The sequence below is a fragment of the Monodelphis domestica genome, chromosome 2 (assembly GCF_027887165.1).
Source record: "Monodelphis domestica isolate mMonDom1 chromosome 2, mMonDom1.pri, whole genome shotgun sequence".
Classification (NCBI taxonomy): domain Eukaryota; kingdom Metazoa; phylum Chordata; class Mammalia; order Didelphimorphia; family Didelphidae; genus Monodelphis; species Monodelphis domestica.
The window spans coordinates 257,522,947-257,546,158 of record NC_077228.1 but is presented as its reverse complement, the minus strand read 5'-3'; the positions used below and the strand labels follow the sequence as shown (position 1 = coordinate 257,546,158).

At 38.0% G+C, this 23,212-nt stretch overlaps 1 protein-coding gene across 8 annotated transcripts in view; it reads left to right on the top strand.

Moving 5' to 3' along the window:
• Positions 1–9,687, top strand: part of NDEL1 (nudE neurodevelopment protein 1 like 1) — an 89,860-nt gene extending 80,173 nt beyond the window's left edge. For 7 of the 8 annotated variants that reach the window (XM_007483115.3, XM_007483116.3, XM_056817533.1 and 4 more), the window contains one exon: positions 7,683–9,687. In XM_007483115.3, the coding sequence (XP_007483177.1) occupies positions 7,683–7,773 (91 nt within the window). In that variant the 3' untranslated portion in view covers positions 7,774–9,687. Of the gene's footprint in view, positions 1–2,118; positions 2,142–7,682 lie in introns of those variants that run through there. The other variant, XM_007483119.3, reaches the window with a different exon arrangement.
• Positions 9,688–23,212: the final 13,525 nt, after the last annotated feature.

The window sequence follows — 23,212 nt, the reverse complement described above, 5'->3', positions numbered from 1 at the left end:
CCTTCCTCCCTCCCTCACTCCCTCCCTCCCTCCCTCCTTCCCTCCCTTCCTTCCTTCCTTCCTCCCTTCCTCCCTTCCTCCCTTCCTCCCTCCCTCCCTCCCTCCCTCCCTCCCTCCCTTCCTTCCTTCCTTCCTCCCTTCCTCCCTCCCTCCCTTCCTTCCTTCCTTCCTTCTTTCCTTCCTCCCTTCCAACCTTCCTCCCTTCCTCCCTTCCTCCCTCCCTCCCTCCCTCCCTTCTTAGAACAGTAGAACAGTACTGTGTCTAAGATAGAAGAGTAGTTAAGCAGTTGGGAGGTTAAATGATTTGTGAGGGTCACACATCTAGACAATGACATTTCTAAAGTATAGGGTTGACCATGTTATCTACATAGTGAGTTCCAGTGCCATGATTAAATTTAAAGGACCCTCTTTGGCACTTAAAATTCTTCATACCTGAACAACCTCTTCTTCCTACCCTTAATTCTCCTCCACACACTATAATTCAGCAACACTAGCCTACTTGTAATTTAACCACAATACCTCATATTTCATCTCTGTTCCTTCAATATCCCCTATACCTAGAATTCTCTGTTCCTCTCACCTCTCTCTCTTTCTTTCCCTGATTTCTAAACTCATCTCAAAGCCCATCTTCTGCAGGAAGCTTTCCCAGTGTCCCCGGCTGCTAATACCTTCTTTCAGATTGCCACCATCTACTCTGTATTTATATTATATATGTAACTAATTAGATATGTGTTATCTTCTGCATTAGAGTAAAGAATCTTTGAGGGTAGGTGTTGTATTTTTTGTCTTTGTATCTCTAGTGCTTAGTACAACATCTGGCTCATAGTAAATTGGTTAACTGGCTGGCTGATCAGAAATTCTTTCTTTTCAGGGATCAAGCAGCTATTTCTGAACTTTCTACCTGTGTTATATTAGGTAATTAGGGATTTGTTTTTCAATAGTTTGGTAGTTAGACTTTTTTAATAAGCCATAGACTTAACTCCTTCCTCTGATGGTAACCTAAAGAAAGTTCTGGGTAGAAATATGCCCTAAGAACAAAAGACCATGCTTATATTTTCAGTTCTCCCTTCTCCCCCTTTCTTTCTCCTTATTTCCAAATAGCTATTTTTCCATTTGTCTTTTAGACAGAGACATAGGACATATGTTACCTCTCTTGATTCTCACAGAACTCTTTGAATTAAGTGTAGTGACAAGTTTTGGCACTAGTGACTAATATCAGGGCTATGGGTAAAGTGGAGCTAGGAGTCACACATAATCAAATATGACTGATTCTTCTGAGGCTGTCTTCATTCATGATTTTCTCTGCTTTTATAATTTGATTTCTTTTTATTCTGGTACTTTTTGTACTGAACTCTTTTGTTGTGTGGGAATTTCCCTTTAAGTGAGACCACATTTAATATTGCCCATGCCCATCCCCACAGTTAAGTCTTCCATTTAGATTTTAGTGATCTCTTATTTGAATCCTTGATTCTTACCAGGAGTGTCACTATGGTGGTTGAATAGCACTGTGACTAAAATTACACATTTTTCAGCTTTGGGAAAATGTGGGAAGCCTAGGTTAGCCTTGGCTCTTCTATTGACTACCTATTTGACTTCAGGCTAATCACTAATCTCTATAGTACTTGTTTTTTCCTGTAAAATGAGGAATTTGAGATAGATAATTTTTAACTCTGATGCTTCTATGACTACCTCAATAGCACTTGCTGCTTAGAGGTCTCCAAGAAGCCTCTAAGAAGTTTATCTTGGAGCCTGAACTTTAGAAAGAATTCCCTTTTGTCAGGAATTAGCAAGCATTAAAAAAAAATTGTTGCCCTTGTTACTCAGAATGGATATTTAATTTTTTTAATATCTTGTTTGTCTACGAGGCCTAGATTTAACTCCTCTCCTCTAATGGAAACTTAAAAGTCCCAGATAATAGTCTCATCAGGGGTAGTCTGTTATGTGTCTCTTGCCTGTGTTTTTCTGTTTGTTATCTACCTCCCTTTAATTCTTTCCCCTCCTTTGATACCCACCTTTTCATTTGGTATTCAGAAAAAGAAAAAGAGCATATATTATGACATCTGATTGTCACAACAGTTTCTGAGGTAAAGAATTACAATTACTAACTTCATTTTACAGATTTGTAAGCCTAAAGATTGAGAATTGATGGCATGACTAGTAGGTGGTAGAGGTGAGACTCTTTTTCTCATCTTTTATTATTCCAAGTTGAATGTTCTCTTTGGTATCACTGGGATGAAAGAAAAGGGATGGATCTTTTTATTAGTACATGTTAAGATAATTATTTGTCACCCTTTGTGAAATTATCTTCAAGCAACAAAAATCTGTTGAGACTATTCATGAAGATATGCTTCAAGAAATATTAACACTTTAAAGGCTATAGGCTATAACTTAAGCCAAAATTTGAAGTTTTGCACATGACAGTCTCATAGACCTTATTGTTTCTCATATTAGGCATAACAGTGAGCATTATGAGTATGTACTCTGAATGCTCAACAGAACAGCTGGGATTTGAAGCAAATCGTTGAAGTATGAGTAAAATTAGAAATCTTTTGATTCTTTTAAGATCTTATTTCTTATACTTCTGTGCTCACTCAGGGAAGAGCAGACAAGGTCTCAATAGGGGGGGGGGAATTTATTGACATTCTCACACTCAGAAGAATGTGCAGAAAACTGGATAAATGACTTATTTATATCCTGTCTTGAAGTGTAAAATCTCAGAGTTGGAAGGATTTTCTGAAGTCATCTAGTCCAATATATTCCTAAACAAGATTCCCCTCTACAACATGACTGGCAGTCATTTAACTTTTGCTTGAAGTAGAAGAAGGGGGTTACCTGTCTAATGGGAGGGAATATACACTCCCAAAACATTTTTTTTCATGTTTGGAGAGTTCTATCTGTTAGTTTTTCTTATGTTAAACTAAAATCTCTTTCTATAACTTATAATATTATACCATGATAGATTTAGAACTGAAAGGAACCTTAGAGATTATTTAGTCCAGCCTCTGCATTTTGCAAGTGAGGAGGCTAAGGCCCGGAAAAGGGAAGTGAGTTGTTTGTTATCAAACAGGGTCAAGCTTTGAACATAGATCCTCATACTCTAAATATAGCACTTTCCCTGTTGTACCATGTTGCTTTCCAGCCATTACTCCGTGGTCTTTTTTTCTCTTGTATTAAATCTAAACCCTCTTCCACATGAAGACCCTTTAAATACTTGGACAGTTATGTCTCATTAAATCTAATTGCCTCTTGATCCTCAGCCTTTGAAAATATCAGTTACCTTATTCTGATCATCTCTACTTTCTAGGTTTTCATGAAACTACTCTTCCCAATCCCCCTATCTGATCTTTCTCAATCTCTTTTGCTGGATGTTTCTTTTCTTTCTTTTTTTTTTTTGAAAATTTTATTTAGTCAATTTAGAACATTATTCCTTGGTTACAAGAATCATATTCTTTCCCCCACTCCTTCCCGTAGATGACGCGCAGTTCCAATGGGTTTTACATGTGTCCTTGATCAGAACCTATTTCCATGTTGTTGATGTTTGCACTAGGTTGATCATTTAGAGTTTTTATCCCCAATCATATCTCCCTTAACCCATGTAATCAAGCAGTTATTTTTCTTTGTGTGTTTTTACTCCCACAGTGTTTCCTCTGAATGTGGATAGTGTTCTTTCACATAAATCCCTCCGAGTTGTTCTGGATCATTGCATTGCTGCTAGTAGAGAAGTCCATTAAATTCAACTGTACCACAGTGTATCACTCTCTTTGTATAATGTTCTCCTGGTTCTGCTCCTTTCACTGCATCAATTCCTGGAGGTCATTCCAGTTCACATGGAATTCCTCTAGTTCATTATTCCTTTGAGCACAGTAGTATTCCATCACCAACATATACCACAATTTGTTCAGCCATTCCCCAATTGAAGGGCATCCCCTCATTTTCCAATTTTTGGCCACCACAAAGAGAGCAGCTATGAATATTCTTGTACAAGTCTTTTTCCTTATTATCTCTTTGGGCTACAAACCCAGCAGTGCTATGGCTGGATCAAAGGACAGACAGTCTTTTATCTATCCTTTGGGCATAGTTCCAAATTGCCCTCCAGAATGGTTGGATCAATTCACAACTCTACCAGAAATGCATTAATATGTCCCAACTTTGCCATATCCTCCTCTCCTTGCTGGATGTTTCTTAAAGGTTTGGCCTGGGCCTTTTTCTCTTTTCCTTTTATATCAGTGGTTCTGAATCTTTTAGTGACATGTATCCCTTTGACTTTCTTGGGAAGACTAGTTTTCTATAATTTTATTTTAACCTTTACCTTCTGTCTTAGAATCTGTGTATTGGTTCTAAGGTAGAAGAGTGGTAAGGCTAGGCAATGGGGGTTAAGTGACTTACCTAGGGTCACACAGCTCGGAAGTGTCTGAGACCAGATTTGAACCCATGACCTCCCTGTCTCTGGGCCTGGCTCTCAATCCACTGAGCTACCCAGCTGCCCCCAATTTCTACAATGTTTTGAAAGAAATGCTATAATAATATAATTTTCCTCCCTTATCTAGATCAATGTACCTCTGAGGCTTCTTTTAACTCTTTATCTTACTAGGTGATCTTATCAGCTCCTATGAGTTCAACTCTGATCTCCGATCAGATGGTTTTCATGTGAATTGATCCAACTTTTTTCTAGCCTTCAATCTTGCTTCAGCAACTGTCATTAGATATCTTGAATTGGATATCCTATATTGCAAATAGCACATTCAAAACAGAAATCATTATTTTTTCCTCCCAAAGCCTCCCTTCTTCTGAACTTTTCTGTTAATGTCCAGGGTAATACCAACTGGCCTCCCAAACTCACTAATACTTAGCTCACATATATCCAGTCTTTTTGCCAAGTTTCTGCTTTTACTACATCTCTCACCCATTTCTTTTCTCTGCCTACACAGTCATTACCTTGGTTCAGACTCTCATCACTTCGCACCTGTACTCTTGAAATAGCCCTCTGTTGGGTCTTCCTGCCTTATTCCAATCCAGTCCATCTTCCACTCAGCTGCCAAAGCATTCTTCCTAAGGGCCTGACACTCCCCATCCACCCACCCCCCAGGCAACATTCAGTAAATTCCATTTACTTTTCTAGTTACTTCAAGGAGTGCATTAATAAATTACCCGTTTGACTTTTACTATTCTTACACAACCTAGCTCCTTCTTATCTTCCCATTCTATTTATACTTGATTCCCTGTTTTGTACTCTATGATTCATACAACACTGGCCTTCTTGCCATTCTTGAGCACAATACTCCAACTTCCACCTCTGTGCCTGTGCACTGGCTGTCTCCTATGCTTGGAGTGCTTTCTCTTTTCACCTCTGAGCCTCCACTTATATCTCATCTTTTGCAAGAGATGTTTCCTTGTCTTCTCTACTACTGATGCCTTTTCTAGTGAGATTTACATTGTACATTTACACAGTGTACCCTTGTATATTGAGTGGTTTGCTTATTATCTCCCCGGTTAGCTTGTGAACTTGAGGTCCATGACTATGTAAACTCTACTTTGTATTCTTAGCACTTAGCACAATATGCAGCACATAGTAGCTACTATTCAAATGCTTGTTGACTGACTAGGTTTTTTCTTTAAGTGAGATATCTTTAGCTGACCCTTCATCCCTTTATCACCTTGTTCACCTTCTTCTGGAATCCTGCTGATCACTAGCATCTCTCTGACTTTAATTAAATAAATGAATAAATGAATTAATTAAACTAGAACTCATTCTTTTACTGTAAAATCTTTGATAAATCTTTGTACTAAGCCTTTCTAAGATTGCATTAGCTTTTTTGGTGATATAGTTCATTTAACTCATTTTCCAGCTGAATGGTCAAATCCCTTCTATAATTTTTCAAACTTCTAGTGTCATCTAACTTCTATTCAATGGATTTCAGACAGCCATTTCCAGGGTTGTATATGTCATTTAAGTCAATACACAATGGAAAATAGAAATAAGCAAGCTTCCTAATAGGATGGGTTGAATTGGCATTCATTACTTGAATATTCAACACACTTTGAAGCATCATTTGTATTTAGGTCTTCATCTTCATTTCATATTACTGGCAGTATGCCATTTTTTGCTTTTGCTTATACTCTAAACAAGTCACTAGTATTCATGCTCAATCAATAATCAAACAAAAATGTTGTGCCTTAATATCCCCTTCTTCCCCTCCCCCTTTAAACCCTCTTATAACAAAAACGATTCATGACCTGCCCCATCATGGTTGTTCATTTGATAAGTTCTCCTGTATGCTTATTTTCATACTAGGCTGCATGATCTGCATTTCTCTGCATGAAGCATTTCTCTTTGCTAAAGTCATCCTGAATGTAGTTTTATAATCTCAGGACTGGGTTACTCCCACTTTATGTGCACTTCTTTGATTTGGTCAGTTTCTACAATGAAGTCACTGACCCCTTAATTTGCTGTTGAAGTTTTCTTTCTTTTTCCTTAATGTGCTATCAACTGTATATTTTGCTTCCTAGAGTGTTTAGAATTAAAACACTGGCTTATGATATTGAAATGCTCCCTATGAACTTTTTGGGTTCTTATTCACTTTACATAGAGACTTTTCTACTTCTTAGAAGGAGACTTACTCATAGGGGTGGAAAAGAGAATTCTTTTGACCATCAGAAAGAGTCAATCCTGTATTCTCCTAGCCTCCTCCTGCTTTGATGCTGACAGTTTCTGAAACCTACCTCATAGTTGAGTGCTTTAGTAGGGGGAGGGGGTTTGGTGGTGGCAGAAAAAGGTAATTATAGCTCCTTGTGGACTTAGAGTGAGAGATGGAACCCTAGAATAAAATTAATTTTGAGAATTTCTTTTTGTTACCCCTACTCATGTCAGAAAAAAGCCACACTGATTCTCACCACCACCACCAGTTTCAAAACAAATTTCCAGACTTTCATCTCTCTAACATATGTTAAATGTTCATTTTGAGCAGAATAGATTATTTCATATGCTTTTCTTCTTAAACTATACATTGACTTTAGTTCAAAAATATATATTATAAAATTTCTGGGACTTGTAAAATCTCTGCTTGCTAAGGAGCATGGAATTCTTCTTTCTCAAATTCTGAATCTTGCGGTTACTCTTTTGCTTGGCCGCTTGTTCACTAGGGGATGAAAGGAGAGAAAGAGAGAGCCTCTTACAGTTGGAACTGAGACTCCTGGGGGACAACTGAGAGATTTTCCTGGAGAGGGCAAAAAGTTTCTTCTATAATAGAGCTCTTTGTTGTATTAAAACACTGAAGCAATCCCCAAGGTCTGGCACACTTCTGGTGCCAGCACTTTGGCTCCTGAATGGACTGTTGGAATTGGGGATTGTTTAATCTCCATATTGGAGGTGTGGCTCTGAGGGAGCTGCTGCTGGTCATGCTATAATTACTGTGCATGATTAACTGGGAGAGTGTGCACTAGGGGCCAATACCTACATTCTCTGGGTTCTTTTCATAAGAAAGTTTTGTGTATTCTAATCTCAAGTGGCCAGAACATGACACATAGTCCTTAAAAGGAGACATAACCAAAGTACCCCTTTGCACAATTAGGGAACTGTTCCTAGAAGGTAGAGGGTAGCTTTGGGGATGAAAGGGAATTTCATGATGTTTGCACAGTGATTTTTAAAAGATATCTTTGTTTCTCTCTCTTCTATCACTTCCCAGGACAGTAAATGGCCTTGACCAAGTTCCTCCAACTGGTCTGGGCTCTTCCAGACCATCATCTGCTCCAGGTATGCTGCCTTTGAGCGTGTGAGCACCCAGTGTCCAGGGGGAGGACTCAGCTCTCCACTGATGAACAAGGATGTACCTACGCCTCACCTGTCTGTGCCCACACCTGCAAGGCCCAGCTCATGCCCTTCTATCCACCTGCCTTCCTGTAGCCAGCAGATGGCATGCCAGCTGCATGCCATGGCAAACACCGTGCCCACTGCCCTTCAGGACTCTGCTCGATGTTAACCCTGGTTATTTTTCTCTTCTCACCATAGTGCCCATTGGTTTCACATGATTGCACTTTCATGGGTCACAAGCTGATAGTGTATTACTTGGTTTCTCTGGATATAGAAGTTCTCCCTTACCCCATTCAGCCTATACAGCTCTTCCTTGCTGTTCTGGTAGAATTCATTTGAGTATAGGACCAGTGCAAATCTTGGAATTCACTAAAAGACCATATTAATGTGTGTCCTTCCCCACAGCTTCTCCATCCCCACCCCCACCCCATGACATCTACCTTCCTTCCCCACAAAAGGATCTTTTATAGCAAAAAAGACTTGTAATTTGGGGCCTCACTTCTTTCCCATATTCATGATAGTCAAGGACATAGGGCACATGTTTCCTGTACCTTCTGAAGTCTTTCGAGCAGTTAGCAATTCTCTAGGCTCCCATCACCCAGAGCAGCATTTAGTCCTAGCTCATGGACAGCAATGAACAAGGTTCCCAGGAAGCCCTAGGGACTCCGTCCTGAAGGATGTTGCAGCTGTGAGGTGTGTCTCCTTCTTTCTGTGCCTCAGACTTGGTGGGGTTGACTGCCCCCTCACCCGCTTTCCAAGATCCTTCAGTTAAAAATGCTAGCACTTTTGTTTTATTATCAGTGGGCCTAACCAGTTGAATTGGGAGGAGTTGAGTGGCCCGTCTCCAAGGGGCAAAGAGAAGACTGCCCTCAGAAGGGTAGGACTTTACATGTTTTTCCTGTACATCCTTTGATTATTCACATGCTGCATTTACTGTTTACATTTGTTTGATTGTATATAGGTTTGTAAACATAATTGCCTGAGATATTTGTACATAACTTGGGCTTTGTAGCTTTATTTATTCCGAATCCATTTGGCATGTTTAATGACTTAGGATGGTGTCCTACAGGGCAGCTGTATTAAGATCATCATGTGGTTTAAAAAACAACAAAACACTTCTCATCAAAATAAAGATCTTTTTTGTGGAAACAGTGAATTTTACAGAAAGAGAAGATTGAAGTTGATTTATTGTCTGTATGAGAGAAAGCAAAAGCTAGAGAATACTAATGACTCAAGTTCAGATCTTTGATCCAATAAATCAGAAAGAGGAATTGACTTTTTCTGTGCATGGAACTTCCTTAAGGGTGTTAGGGCAGGTATGGAAGGAAGAGACCTACATTTTACTTTCAGGGGCATATGCCTTTTCCCCCCTTTTTTCTCTCTCTCTAACCACCTGTGCTCATAAAATGAGAGATCCTTAATCTCAAGATCAGAAGCAGGCCAGGTTGACTAATGGAGCCATGGGAGCAGAGTGTATTTGTATTTTGTTAGAGTTAGTTTATGGGGTAGGTATATAGGGTGTATCCTACCACCATTTTTTATCAAATGAGATATTACTCACTTTTGTCACTCTGTAGTTTCAGGTCATTTCAAACTAGGCTTCTTAGTTTCCAACTCAGAATTTTCACCTCATCTCTCAGGCTTGCTGATTGATACCAGGTGAGAGAAGGTTCCAGGTATTTGATAGAAGTGACAAGAATAGCCTCAGAAACATGCAGACTGATGCTCACAGCTCTTTGTACAGCGGGTTTTGAATTCTGCTTTTGTTATAACAGATGAACTTGGCATTAAGAGCAAACAGAAACTAAATAATGCTAAATAAATAAGCAATATCAAGTGATATTCCACATTTGTAAAAATAATAAAATATATTGCAAGTAGTCTCTGCTTTTAGACATACTGCATTCTTTTGGAATCTGGGTTGTAAACAAGCTTTTCACAAGACAGAATCCTGACATAGATGTCTTCCTGTGCAGGAGCAAGGGCCTGTGCAGGAGCTAGGGAAGGTAGAGTGTGTTTATTAAGGCAGCAATGAAAAATGAGGCCTACCTATTTTCACTGATGGAATCTTTTTTATTTAAAGTTGCAACCTATGTAGTGGAAGAATATTGTTTTCCAACTTTAAATTTTTAGGGGTTGGATCCTGTTTTAGATATAGGTGCTACCATGGACAAATAACTTCTCAGTGTTGTTATGAAGAAAGTACTTTGTAAACATCAACATATAAATTTTTATTGGGCTAGGTGATCATGGGACAGGAGAAACAATTATTTGGAATCAGAAGACATGATGTGTGACTTTGGGCAAGCTGCTTCTCTGGGCTTCAGGTTCTTCATTTGTAAAATGGAGGTGGTTGAACTAGATAATTTCAAAGGATGCTTCTAGTTCAAAAATCTGTTGTCTCTGAGGTCACTTACACTTTTGATATTCAGTGATTCCCAATAGTCTTTTATAGTATTATCTGTGATCATTAGCTTTTTCTGTAGCTAAGGTCCCTTTACTTTCCTAGAGCTTATTTCTATGTACTCTTGGATAAATTTCAATCTGTTCCTGCATAATTTTCTTTTATTTCTAAGTGGTCAACCTGGTAACTTTAGTCAATAAACATTAGTGAGTAAACATTTATTAAACACCTAAAAGGTCAGTTGGTTCCATTCCTTCTCATCCTGCTAACAGGACTCCATTAGCTGTCATAGCCATGACAATCATATATACACCATTTTTGTACATTCCTTGCTGCTTGTACTCTTTTTGCCTTTTCAGTTCCATCATCTGTAATTGTTCCTCTAGGAATAGTTCTGTTTGGTGATATGATGCAAGAGCAAACTGGTACAGAGACACAGTGGAATGAAGTTTCTTGGTTTGAGTCCCAACCCAGCCATATACTGTCTTTTCAACCCTGGACAAATCATTAAGGAGGCCTGGTTTTCTCAACAGTATAATGAGAAGGGGATGGGCTAGATAATCACTAAGGCCCTTGCTAGCTTTAAATCTGTGTGTGAAATTTGTGGTCCAAGAACACACTTTATTGCAAGGGATAAACTGAAAGAAGTTGTCTTTCTTAGCTGGAAGTACTTACCTAATAATGAGGGTAAGTTTATCATATTTGGCCTTGGAAGCCTGGGATTTTATTGCAACATCTCCTTAGTGTTTTCTTCTAAATAAAACCTGTATTGTCACCATCAGGGATCCTTTTCAGTATCTTAACTCTGTCAGAATTGCCACTTTTACAGATCTTCCTTGACTAGTGTTGTAAGGATGCTGGTGACCAATTAATGCAATTCATATGATTAAGGTAGCAGAAACCTGGAGGTCATCTGAGGCGTCCATGAACAATCTCTTCGAAATGACACAAAATATAAGCTGGAAGTGAAGATAAGAAACAAAGATGACCAGAGAGACAGGCACATTTTCATTCAAAAAAACCCCCATAAAATTAATAGAGAATCATAATTTATCATTGTTTATCTGTGCCACCAAAAAGTAAAGGTGAATAAAGACAGCCTTGCTCCCAGATCAAGTAAGAGACAGACTTGTATACAGTTAATTGTTGTACAGATCATATCTACTACATGTCTACAGGCATGATCAGAGCCTGAGTGCTATGAGAAAGATCACTTCTGTTGGGGGAAAGGAGTATCATAGAAGATGGCTGGCATTTATTTGAACTAGACCTTGAAAGATGGACTTACGGGGATGAGCATTATCTCAAAGAGGGGAATGTAAAAGGGCATGGAACACCAGAAAGAATGGAATGTCGTCAGGAGAGGGGAATATAGGTAAGTTTTGCTCAAGGAAACCATCTATGAGGATGAGATTGGAACCACAGGGGCCTAGAGCTAAACTAAGAAAATCATACTTCATCTAATAGGCAATTTGGGATACTTTAAGGTTTTTTGAGGTTGACTGACTTAGAAAATTATTCTGGCAATGTTGTGAAGGATGGATAGGAAGGGCAGGAATAGATACTGAGAAACAAGTTAGGTTCATATAAAAATACATTTTATAAGTAATGAGAACCTTAGGCTAGAGTGGGAAGGGAGAGGAGGGAAGTATTATTAGAAGGATTTGGAAACTGAATTTAATTCAGGAGGAAAAGGTTTAATGGGATAAGTTCAGTCAGTTTGCAAGCATTTAGTAATACCTAATATGTGTTAGAGAGAGAAGAGCAAAACAAAAAAGCTTAACATTTTTTTAAAACCCTTACCTTCTGTCTTAGAATCAATACTGTATATTGGTTCCAAGGCAGAAAGAAGTAAGGGCTAGGCAGTGGAGGTTAATTGACTTGCCCAGGGTCACATAGCCAGGAAGTGTCTGAGGCCAGATTTGAACCAAGGACTTCCCATCTCTAGACCTGGCTCTTAATCCATTGAGCTACCCAGCTGCTCCCAGATAGTTTAATTTTTAACAAGAGCAACAATAAATACACAGAATTTAGAAAAAATAATTTTGTGGTGGAGGCATGAGGAGCTGGGGATAACCAAGAAGGCCTCGTTAAGAGACAGCAAGACATAGCTAATATTTTACATGACTTCATATGTATAATGGGTATTATATTTCTTGCTTTCTCAATGAGTTGAGGAGGTGGAGAGAGGGAGAAAATTTGGAACTGAAATTATTTTTTTTTAAAAGGAGATAGTAGTTTGACTGAACTTTGAAAGAAGATAGGAATTCTACAAAGTGGAGGAGAGAAAGGAATGCATTCCAAACATGAGGGACGGCTTTTTTTTTTTTAACTTTTAAACATTATTTTATGAGGAATGGCTTTTGCAAGGCTTGGAGATGGAAGAATGTTGTGTGTGAAGAATGGCAAACCAGTTTGACTGGACCATCAAGAAGAATTTGTATTTTATCCTAGAGGCTCTGGGAAGCCACTGGAATTTTTTGAGCATGAGAATGACATAGATTTGGCAACTAATTGGGTGTGTGAGATGAGGTAGATTTGAAGATGATGATGTGAACCTGGGTTCACTAGAAGGGCAATAGTGCCTCTATCAGAGAAGTTAGGAAGTGGAGTAGGGCAACCAATGAGAGAAAATGAATTCTGTTTTGGACATATTTAATTTGAGATACCTACTGAACATCCAATTAGAAATGTCCAGTAATTAAATCTGCCATTGGACATTTTTTCATTCTTTTCATTTCTATTGTAATAGCCATTATGTTTATTGCTTTCTTGGTTCTACTTATTTCACTGTGAATCAATTATTATGCAAGTCTACCCATAATTCTCTTGAATTCTTCTTATTCATTATTTCTTACAGTATAGTAATCTTCCATTACATTTCCCAGATGATAGATACCTATTCCAATTCTTTGCCACCAGCAAAGCCTTTCATATTTTTTATTTAATTTTATCATCACAACAATCCTGATAGGAATTGTTTGCATTATAGAAGATAATAGCATAACAATAGCTAACATTTATTAGTGTTTTAATTTAGCCAACAGCTTGTTCTCAACGATTTGTCTCATTTTAATTATTTTTGCCAGTTTGTTGGGTAATTTGCAGTGGGTCATGCAAGAAGACTGCCCGTGGGATTTGGTGGTTATGGAAGACCAGAGCTTAAAGTTTTGCTCCTTCATTGCTTGAGGCATAAAAAGCCCAGTTATAAGTTTAGGAAGTAAGTAAATTTGTTATCTCGTTTTATGGTTCATGAGTATTTCAAGTGCCTTCTTGGCACTTGCCTGACCTAAAACATTTGATGTTATGATTAAATAAGACAAGCTTGAAATAGGGGAAGGGTAATGGAGAAGGTATCCATAGGTGACTGATGGCCAGATATAGGAACGTGGTACTCTGAAGCTGCCACACTTTTAGTTTTAGAGGGAACCCTTCCAAAGGAAGAAACAAGACACCCCACCCACCCCACTGACACTGTAGGATTTGCCAGATGGATGGATGCTTAAGAATTGAGAGGAGAGTATAAGTGTATTACAAGTAGTTTTGCTAAGGTTTTTACAAGGGCTAGATTGCCAGAAAAAGAAAAATGACAGTACATAAAATGAAAGTCTGCAATTCATCATTAGAAATAGATATCAATGTGTTTTTGTTTTTTAAGAGCAGAAGGTAGAAGAACAGTTTATGGTCTAAACACAAGCCAGGGCTAATAAGGACAGGTACCAAATGTATACAGGCTCGATGTATGATCTCTGACTTGGAGATTTTGTTTAAGAATGTGTTAAATCCTATCGAGATAGGAAGCTCTAAGGAAAGAAAAGCAAGAATGAGAACTAAGAACAGGCTTCATTGATAATAGAGTCTCATGGGCAGTGGTCTGTTAGGGCCCCTTGGGGAGGGGTAACTTCTTCCAGAAGGTGGATGGGCTTTCATCACTAAGGGATTTGGGTGATGGCTGGTGGGGCGGGGGGGGGGGCGAGGGAGGAGAGGAAAATAAAAAATGTAAACAGCAGACTGAGTCAGAAAGATGACACATTAATGAGAAATCCAACAAACCTCCTCCCTGTTGACTGAGCCCATAATGCTCAACATGGGAAGAAGGCAATGCCATTGCCCTAATCTCTCAGACCAGAGATGTGACTCAGCGTCTTTGGGATGGCAAAACTGACTAGTACAACCTGAACGAGACTAAAATGTCATTTGGAAATGTTTAACAAAATGAATAAAAATTCAATTAAACAATGTTTTAGATGTTAATATTCAGTTTTCTAAGTCAATATATAGCCTGTAGTGATCCATTTCTATTTGAGTTTGACATCACAGCCCCAGATCAACCTGAAGGTAGCCTCCACACCTTCAAAAAAGGAAACTCATTCCAGCTTCTGTGAAACATGCACGCCCCTTAAGCATTAATAATCAATTTTGCTCGCTTTACAACTATTTGTGTTTAATGAATTTTAGCATAAAATGCTATGATTTTTGTCACTGCTTATTAGGATTCTTGATCAATTCCCATTTTATCTTCTGTGGTAAATATTGGTTGTTTTGTTTTCCCTCCCACTTTGCATTCCTTACTATCTTAGGAGTTTAGGATCATAAATTTAGTTAGAAGGGGTTGTACTAAATAATTAGAAGTACTAAATGATGAGAGTCCTTTTCACCCAGAAATGCTGATCCTATTCTCATTTAACCTAATTTTACAGAGGAAAAACCTTAGAACTAAAGAGTTTTGACTTGTTCAAAGACATAGTAAAAAGTAGTGCTAAGATACAAACCCAGGTCCCTTGACTGAAACGCCAGCATTTTCCCACTTGTGCCTCTCCTTTACAAAATGCATTCTATATTTCCAGGATTCCTCATTTGATTTGCATTATAGTAGTTGGCTATTATATCATATTTCCTTTTTGCGATACATCTAGATACTTCAAGCTTTCAAAAAAAATACACAAAAATACACCATAAAAATCTTTGAAAGGTGATTAAAATGGAAAAAAAAAGTAAATCTTGGTACGTTAATGGGTCAGAAATGATTATTATGTAATGTCGAAAAAGATTCTGCTAGTTTATCATTTCACTGGGATCTTGTTTCTGAACAATCTAGTTTGTTTTAATAATTTTTGCCAATTTGATAGGTTAAAGTAGTTTTAATGTAGTTTTAGCCCCTTTGATGAATGAGGTTGAACATTTTTCCAAATAATTATCAACATTTCATTTATGATCTTGAAAAATTTTATTGTGGACTGGGAGTTCCAATCCCTTCATTTTATAGATAATTCTGAAGTCCATAAAAGGGAATAGCTTGCCCACTGTCATACAAACTATTATTTGGTGGGGGAGTGATGGATGGACTACACTAACTTCTTCCTTGCATGGCCCTATTTGGGTGAGCTGACTTGGAGCCTTTATTAGAGCATTAGTCATGTTCTCTTGAGAACACTGTGGCATTAGTTCCCTAACCTACAGTCCCCTTCAAAAGGTAGGGGTCCTAGAGGGTTGGTTGACCAGTACTTTGATGATTCTAGGGATAACTGAGCAGCTAGGGTTTCTAGTACTGGTGTTCATGAGTCTCCACTGGTGTGTTCCCAAATAACCATCAGAAACACAATTTACTGAGGAGTCATAAAGAACAGTTAAGATAAGGGAATTTGGCCAGCTAGCCTGTGCTTCTCTGGCAGCTCAGAGCAGCACCTCTTTGGAAGCTGCAATGGAAGGAGTGAAAGGTGGGTTGGCCCTTGTGAGTGCATCCTATTTCACCACTTCTGTTTCAACTCAACAGTTCCCAAGTCATCAGTTCTGACTGCAGCCAATGAAAATGAGCCATAGTATCAACTTTTCCTTCTCCAAAGTTTTCATGCAGTTATATTGAAAGTGGGCAAAGAGTAACTACAAGCCAGCTTATCCCTATTACATTTAACCTTTAGAAGACTCTTAGGTGCCTGGTGCTACCATCACAGTCTTCCCCTAATCCTGCCCTATTTATTTTTTTTCCTAAACCTTATGCTACTTGGAGGCTTACCTTGGAAAAGGAGCTGGCTCCCTGTGGTCTATCGAGCAGGGCTCAAAGTGAGCCTTCTAGTTATAGAGCCAAATGAGTTTCTGTTGAGAGAAGCTGGAAGGCTGTGGGGAGGAAGGGAGCCCTGGGGAGAAGCTGAGAGGTTATATGCTGTTGAGAAAGCCACAGACTAAACCATAGAATAACAGGGCTTGTTTTTCTGAGCTGTGCAAGGCAGAGAACAGAGGAAAATCTTCACTGAGGCTTGGAGCTGCCTCACAAAAGGTATCTTCATCCTTGACCACAAACTAGTTTGCTACCCAGACCCCTCTAGGGAGGTCTAAGGTGTCTCTTCCTATAAAAGGAACCATTCTTTTGTTTCCTTTCACCATTGTGCCACAACTTATTGCCTGTAACTAACTGTACATCCTCAGGCAACAGCTACCTGCGACTTGTGATGAAGCTAAAGCAGAAGGGAGGAGATTCCATGCAGATTTGAAGCTAGATGTTGCCCTCAAACTCTTGTCTGTAGACCCTTCTGACACCTTCTGAGTATTTTTCCTTCATTCTTCTCATGTCAGATTAAAAAAATAAAGCACACCAACTAAACCAAAGACCTCAAGTTGGCCACCTTCACATTCAGCTGTACCTCTCACTGTTGGCTAAATCCACTCCTGAAAATATTTGAGAATTAAGTTTTTGTAAATAAAATACTAATTGTCATTTCAGATGTGGACTTCTGGGAAACTATATGGCCCTGCTTTTGACATAAGGATTGCAAATTCAGTGCAAATTTAGAGGAGAAATGATCATTAATATTTTGTTAGACTCCTATGAAATTTTTTTAAAGATCCTAGAATGAAAGTACTATATAAAATATAATATTGATATTGGGGAAAACAAGTACTCACCTTATAGCCTTTTCTGCTTTCACCATATATAGTTATGTCTTACAAATAAGATTTTTCCACTCTGCAGTAGACTCAATTCCCTACTAATGAGTGATGTCATTGTAGCGGTTCTGTGAACTCAAGAGCAGCCAGAGGCCCGTCTGCCCACATATGTAATGGAATTTTTCCTCCAGGGCAAAGAGAATGAACAAAATGCCAGTTTCAATATGGTAAATATAAGACATTTATTTCTGTAACATTGTCTTGTACCAAATGTTACTGGATAATCATTAAAAATTATAGAAGAGAGGCTGTGTGATAACTTTTATTGACCACTAGTTTCTTCCAAGGTAGGTGAGTATAATCCCAAAATGAACTGAGGTAACTTCAAACATTTAGTCTGATGTGGCAGCTAAAAACAAAAAAAGCGGGGGCAGCTGGGTAGCTCAGTGGATGGAGAACCAGACCTAGAGATGGGAGGTCCTAGGTCCAAATCTGGCCTCAGCCACTTCCTAGCTTTGTGACCCTGGGCAAGTCACTTGACCCCCATTGCCTAGCCCTTACACAGTACTGACTCCAAGATGGAAGGTAAGGGTTTAAAAAAAAAAAAGGCAAAATGAATGTATTTCCCTGTATTCGGAGAGTGTTCAGGATTAGGATGGTGGTAGTCCTGCAGTTTTCTGCCCTTGTATGTTCAGTTCTGAGAATGACATTTTGGGAAAGATTTTTGATAAAAAATATTTAGTAGGGGAGGATGTGGTGAATGAGGGAATTAAAAATCATGCTTATTAATAATTGAATAAAAAATCTGGGAATTTTTAGTTTGAGTAAGAGACAATTTCCTGCAGATTGACAAATATCTTCAAAACTTTAAGGACCATCATGTGGAATTTATCAAGCATTCATTCAATACTTCCTGTATCCCAAGCTCTGTGCTAGGTGCTGGGGATACAAAGACAAAATTAAATCCCTGCTTAAAAGCTTAAATTAGGAGATATTTACATAAATGTGTATACATATATATATATGTATACATATATATATATAAATATATAGTGTGTGTATATATGTATGCATCCAACACTTCAGTACTAAGATTTATCTTGTGAGAACTTATCTCAGCCTCAGGTTTTATGTGGGACACATATACATACATACATGTAAAACATGTATATATCACATATATCATAAAGAAGAAATAAATCCAATGTAATTTGAAGGGCAAGAACTAGTACCTGGGGGCTCCAGAAAGGCCTCATATAAAAATTAATGCTTAAGTTGAGCTTTAGAGATTTTTTAGGGGCAGGCAGGAGGAGGGAGGCATGAGGCACAACTTAAGCAAAATGGTTGAGAAATAGGAAGACCAGTTTTAGAATGAATCAGAAGGAGAAATATACAAAAAGACTGGAAATATAGATCGGAACAAGGTTTTGAAGGGCTTTAAATGCCAGGGGAGACTATTTGATCCAAGAAGGAATAGGAGAGGAAAGTCGAATGGCCTTATAAATGCTTCAGGAAAGCTTTTGCTAGTTATGTGGAAGATGGATTGAACAAGGCAGGGAGGACAAGGCAGGGAAACCAATTAGGGGGCTTTGCAATATATAGTTTAAATGAGATACTCATTAGAGTATCTCAACTACAGCAGTAGCTGAGCAGAATGACCATGTGGAGGCAGAAATGATAATGCTTGACAATAGATTGGATATGTGGTATGAGGATCAGTGAGGAGTGGAGGATGACTCTGAAGTAAGTGAACTCGGGTAACTGGATTTCCTCAACAAAAATGGGGAAGTTTCTTAAAGCAATATTTTTTGGTTTATGATAATATATGATAATGAATTATTTTGGGCATTTAGAATTTGAGATGCCTATAGGACAACTAGTTCAAAATGCCTAATGGGCAGTGAGCACCTTTGGATATACATACAGTTGGAGCATAGAAAAGGTGATGGTCCAAACAAAAGAGACCAAGAAGGGAATGGTCAAGATATATAGGAAAGCCAAGAAAAGAAGTGTCATGAAACCGCAAAGAAGAGTATCCAGGAGGATATGATTGATGAAGACTGAGATGAAGCTACTGGAAGCATCAGATTGTTGGTAACTGGAGAGAATCATTTCAGTTGAAAGATTGTAAAGAGTTGAGTGAGAGAATAGAGGAAAGGAAAAGGATGGTAAGGATGAAGGAGACTTGGACATGTAGAGCCAGTGGAAACATATTAGCACTGGAAAAGAACCTCAGAAGAGAATTTGTATTATCCCCCTCTGCCTCCACCACCTTCCACTTTACCAATGATGAAGATAAAGTTCAGAAATTTTAATTGTGACTTACCCAGGAACACATAGGTAGTAGAATTTGAATCCAGATCCTCTAACTCCAATTCTAGTGGTGTTTCCATTATATCACATTATTTGTTTTAATTGTGGAACTTGAACATCTCAAACATAGACAGTGGGGTTCCCTGTGCTTGGATACCTTCTACCTGTTAGAGTATTAGAGAAAGATTCCTGCTGTTCTGCAAAGGCTTCCAACTCTTGGTTTCTTGATACTTTGTTATTTCAGTAGTGTGCCAGATTTGGCCAAAGCTACCATATCAGGAATTCTCAGGAAATGAGTAGATTAATTAGACAATACCAAATGGATGCCTTTGAAACAAATTTTACTGAGGTCAGAATGGAGGAAAGTTGCAGAAAGCAAGATTTTTAGCTTAATATAAGGAAAAATTTCCTGATAATAAATGCTGTACAAAAGTAGAATTGGATATAGGATGTCTGGTGTCTCCATTACTGTTGGAAGCCTTTAAGCAGAGACTTAAATATTCTCCACTTGTCAGGGATAATATAAAAGGAATTCCGTCTTGGGACCAAATTTAAAAGATTTCATAATTGGAGATGAAAATCTAAGAAACCATTCAAAAGTGATAAAGGGAATTAATACTTATAAAAATATAACATGCTCATAATTAACAGAATAACTCAGTATCAGAAAAAGATGGAACAAGCTAAAAATTCACTCCTTAAAAAGAGAAAAACACAGAAACAGCTTTATAAAGAAAATTCTATCAAATATTCAAATGATTTTTATATAAATGCAAAAAATGGAAAAAGAAGGGGCTCATTATACTAAGGAGAGACAGAAAAAGAAAATGGTAGGACCTTGTTTTATATGACCCACAGGGCACAATAACGAACCCCAAGGTCTAATAAGTATTTCTTATACAAACATACCTAGATTATGAGAGCTACCAGCATGACTACTCCTATATTTTGCAACCATTATAAATAGGCAAATCGAGTTAATGAAACAGAAGTACTGCTCTGACAAGGACATGATTTGTTACAAGTGTGAACCCCAGACAAAGACTGATACAGCAGCTAATATTGGGGCAAAACAAAGTAATTACAAATTAATGCTTCTCAAAGCAACTGCCACAAGACTTTACACCACACAGGGATATGGCACAAATTTAGAATGTAAATAAAAATTTTTATTTCACATATTTTTCTGCCTTTCTTTTTTTGATTGCTGATTACCTGAACCATAAACCTGAATTTGAATGCTGAGTTTCTGTAAAATGAGGTGCTATTGTGTTCTTAGTCAACATCAATGTAAAATTATTAGGCAAAATATAAGAAGCTACAGCAATATATTAAAAAAAAATATACCACAAACAAGATGGTTTCACACCAGGAATGTAAAGCTGGATTAAATATGAGGGAAACTATTAATATTTATAACAAAAATAATTGAAGTGAAATGCTGCTATTCTGAAAAGACTTCTGACAAAACACCTATTTCTGTGAGAAACACTAGAAAGATATAAATAAATGAACTTTAGTGGCATCTATAAAAACCAGGAACCAGCATTATGTGTATGATATGCAGAAAGGGTAAAGTGTTTTTTATTCTTAAGAACATTTTAATTAATAATTTAAAATAATTTTAAGTCCCTTACCTACTGCCTTAGAATGGACACCAAGTATCAGTTCCAAGCAAGGCTCAAGTATCAGTACAATAATGGCTAGGTGACTAAGGATGTGACCTGCCCAGAGTCGCAGAAATTATAGTATTTTCTATTAAGTTTTTTTCTATATTTTTCTATATAGTATGATCTATTAAGATCAGAGGTGAAACAAAGGTATTCTTCAACACTACTATTTGTTAATATAGTTCTAAAAATGCCAAATATGGTTATAGAGTAAGAAAAACAAGTTCAGGTAAAATAAAGATTATTGTTTCTAACAAATTATTTAACTGATGAGAGAATAAAAAATCAACTAAAATTAATTGAAACAGTAACTTTGATCGATCACCATTTTTGTATATTATTCATTAAACCCAGTAGGAAGAGAAATTCCATTAAAACAACTGAGTCTGGGACTTCCGGGTAAACATGGCGGCAGTCTAGACTCAAGACTCATCCTGTCCTCAGCACCCACTGATATAGACTACATCAAAAGACCAAAAAAACTAAATTCATAAGAACAAAGGGACTCTACAGTAGGGTGCAGAATTGAAGGTATGTGGGATTTGGGCATTTCCACACAATAAGGGTGAAAAAGGCTCCGACCAAAACTGCAAACTGATCTACCCTCCCCCACCCCACCTACGGAGGCAGAGGCAGAGCCAGCTCATGCCAGAATCAGTGAGCAAAGGACACCTCTAGAGTGAGTAAGGGTCTCTAGGTCCTTGGGAGCTGACTAAGACCACCAAAGACCTACCCCTGAGAGCAGCTACACCTGAAACCTCAGCAGGCTAAAGAGCGCAGACTGTGGGCTCTCTCAGGAAAATAGCACATAGAAGGTAAGAAAACAGCAGAAGCTGTGGAGATTTGAGAGCTTGCCTCAGGCAAAATCCTTGCTCCTTAGCTCCATACAAAGAGAGCCTGCCCATCTCAGATTTCTGACTAAAAAGGGAAGGAAAAACCTCCACAGTGATGGCAAATTGTGCCCAGGAGCAACAACCTCCCTCCAAGAAAAATAGGAAGAAGGGGTTGACCCTGGAAAATTTTTACAGAGGAAAAACCAAGGCTACAGAGGAAATAGAGGAGGAAATTCAAATGAAGCCAAAACCTTCCAAAAAAATGGAAATTGTCCACAAGCTCTTGAAAGAATTTAAATTGGAGCTTATCAAAAAGATGGAAGCCTTCTGGAAAGAAAAATGGGAAATAATTCAAAGAGAAAATAACAGTTTAAAGGACAAGAACTCCCAATTGGAGAAACAGCTTGAAGCCATGAAAAGCAGGCTAGACCAAACCAAAAAGGGAAATCAAAAGATTATAGTGGAAAATCAGTCCTTAAAGACCAGAATTAGGCAACTGGAAGACAATGATCTTGCAAAACAGCAAGAATTAATAAAGCAAAGTCAAAAGACTGACAAAATAAAAGAAAACAAACTATCTCACTGACAAGATGACAGATCAGGAAAACAGAGCAAGGAGAGACAATTTGAGAATCACTGGTCTATCTGAAAAGCCAGAAATAAACAGAAATATTGACATCATAGTACAAGAAATCATCCAAGAAATCTGCCCTGATGTTCTTGAACAAGGGGGGAAAATAGGCATTGAAAGAGTTCATAGAACACCCTCTACACTAACTCCTCAAAAGACAAGTCCCAAGAATGTAATTGCCAAATTCCAGAGCTTTCAAGCTAAGGAGAAAATTCTACAAGAAACCAAAAAGAGACAAGTCAGATACCAAAGAACACCAATCAGGATCACACAAGACCTGGCAGCTTCCACACTAAAGGACCTCAAGGCCTGAACATGATATTCAGAAAGGCAAAAGAATTGGGTCTTCAACCAAGGATCACCTACCCATCAAAACTGACTATATGCTTCCAGGGGAAAGTATGGGCATTCAACAAAATAGAAGATTTCCAAGTATTTGTAAAGAAAATACCAGAACTAAGTGGAAAGTGTGATATCCAAACACAAAGATCAAGAGAAACATTAAAAGGTAAATAAGAAAGAGAGGGAAAGGGGAAAATGTTTATTCAAACTTTCTTCTTTAAGGGCTACAATTAGATCAAATTACATATATATATATATATATATATATATATGGGGGAAATGTTATTTGTAACTCAAAAATTATATTCACTATTATAGTAATTAGAAGAA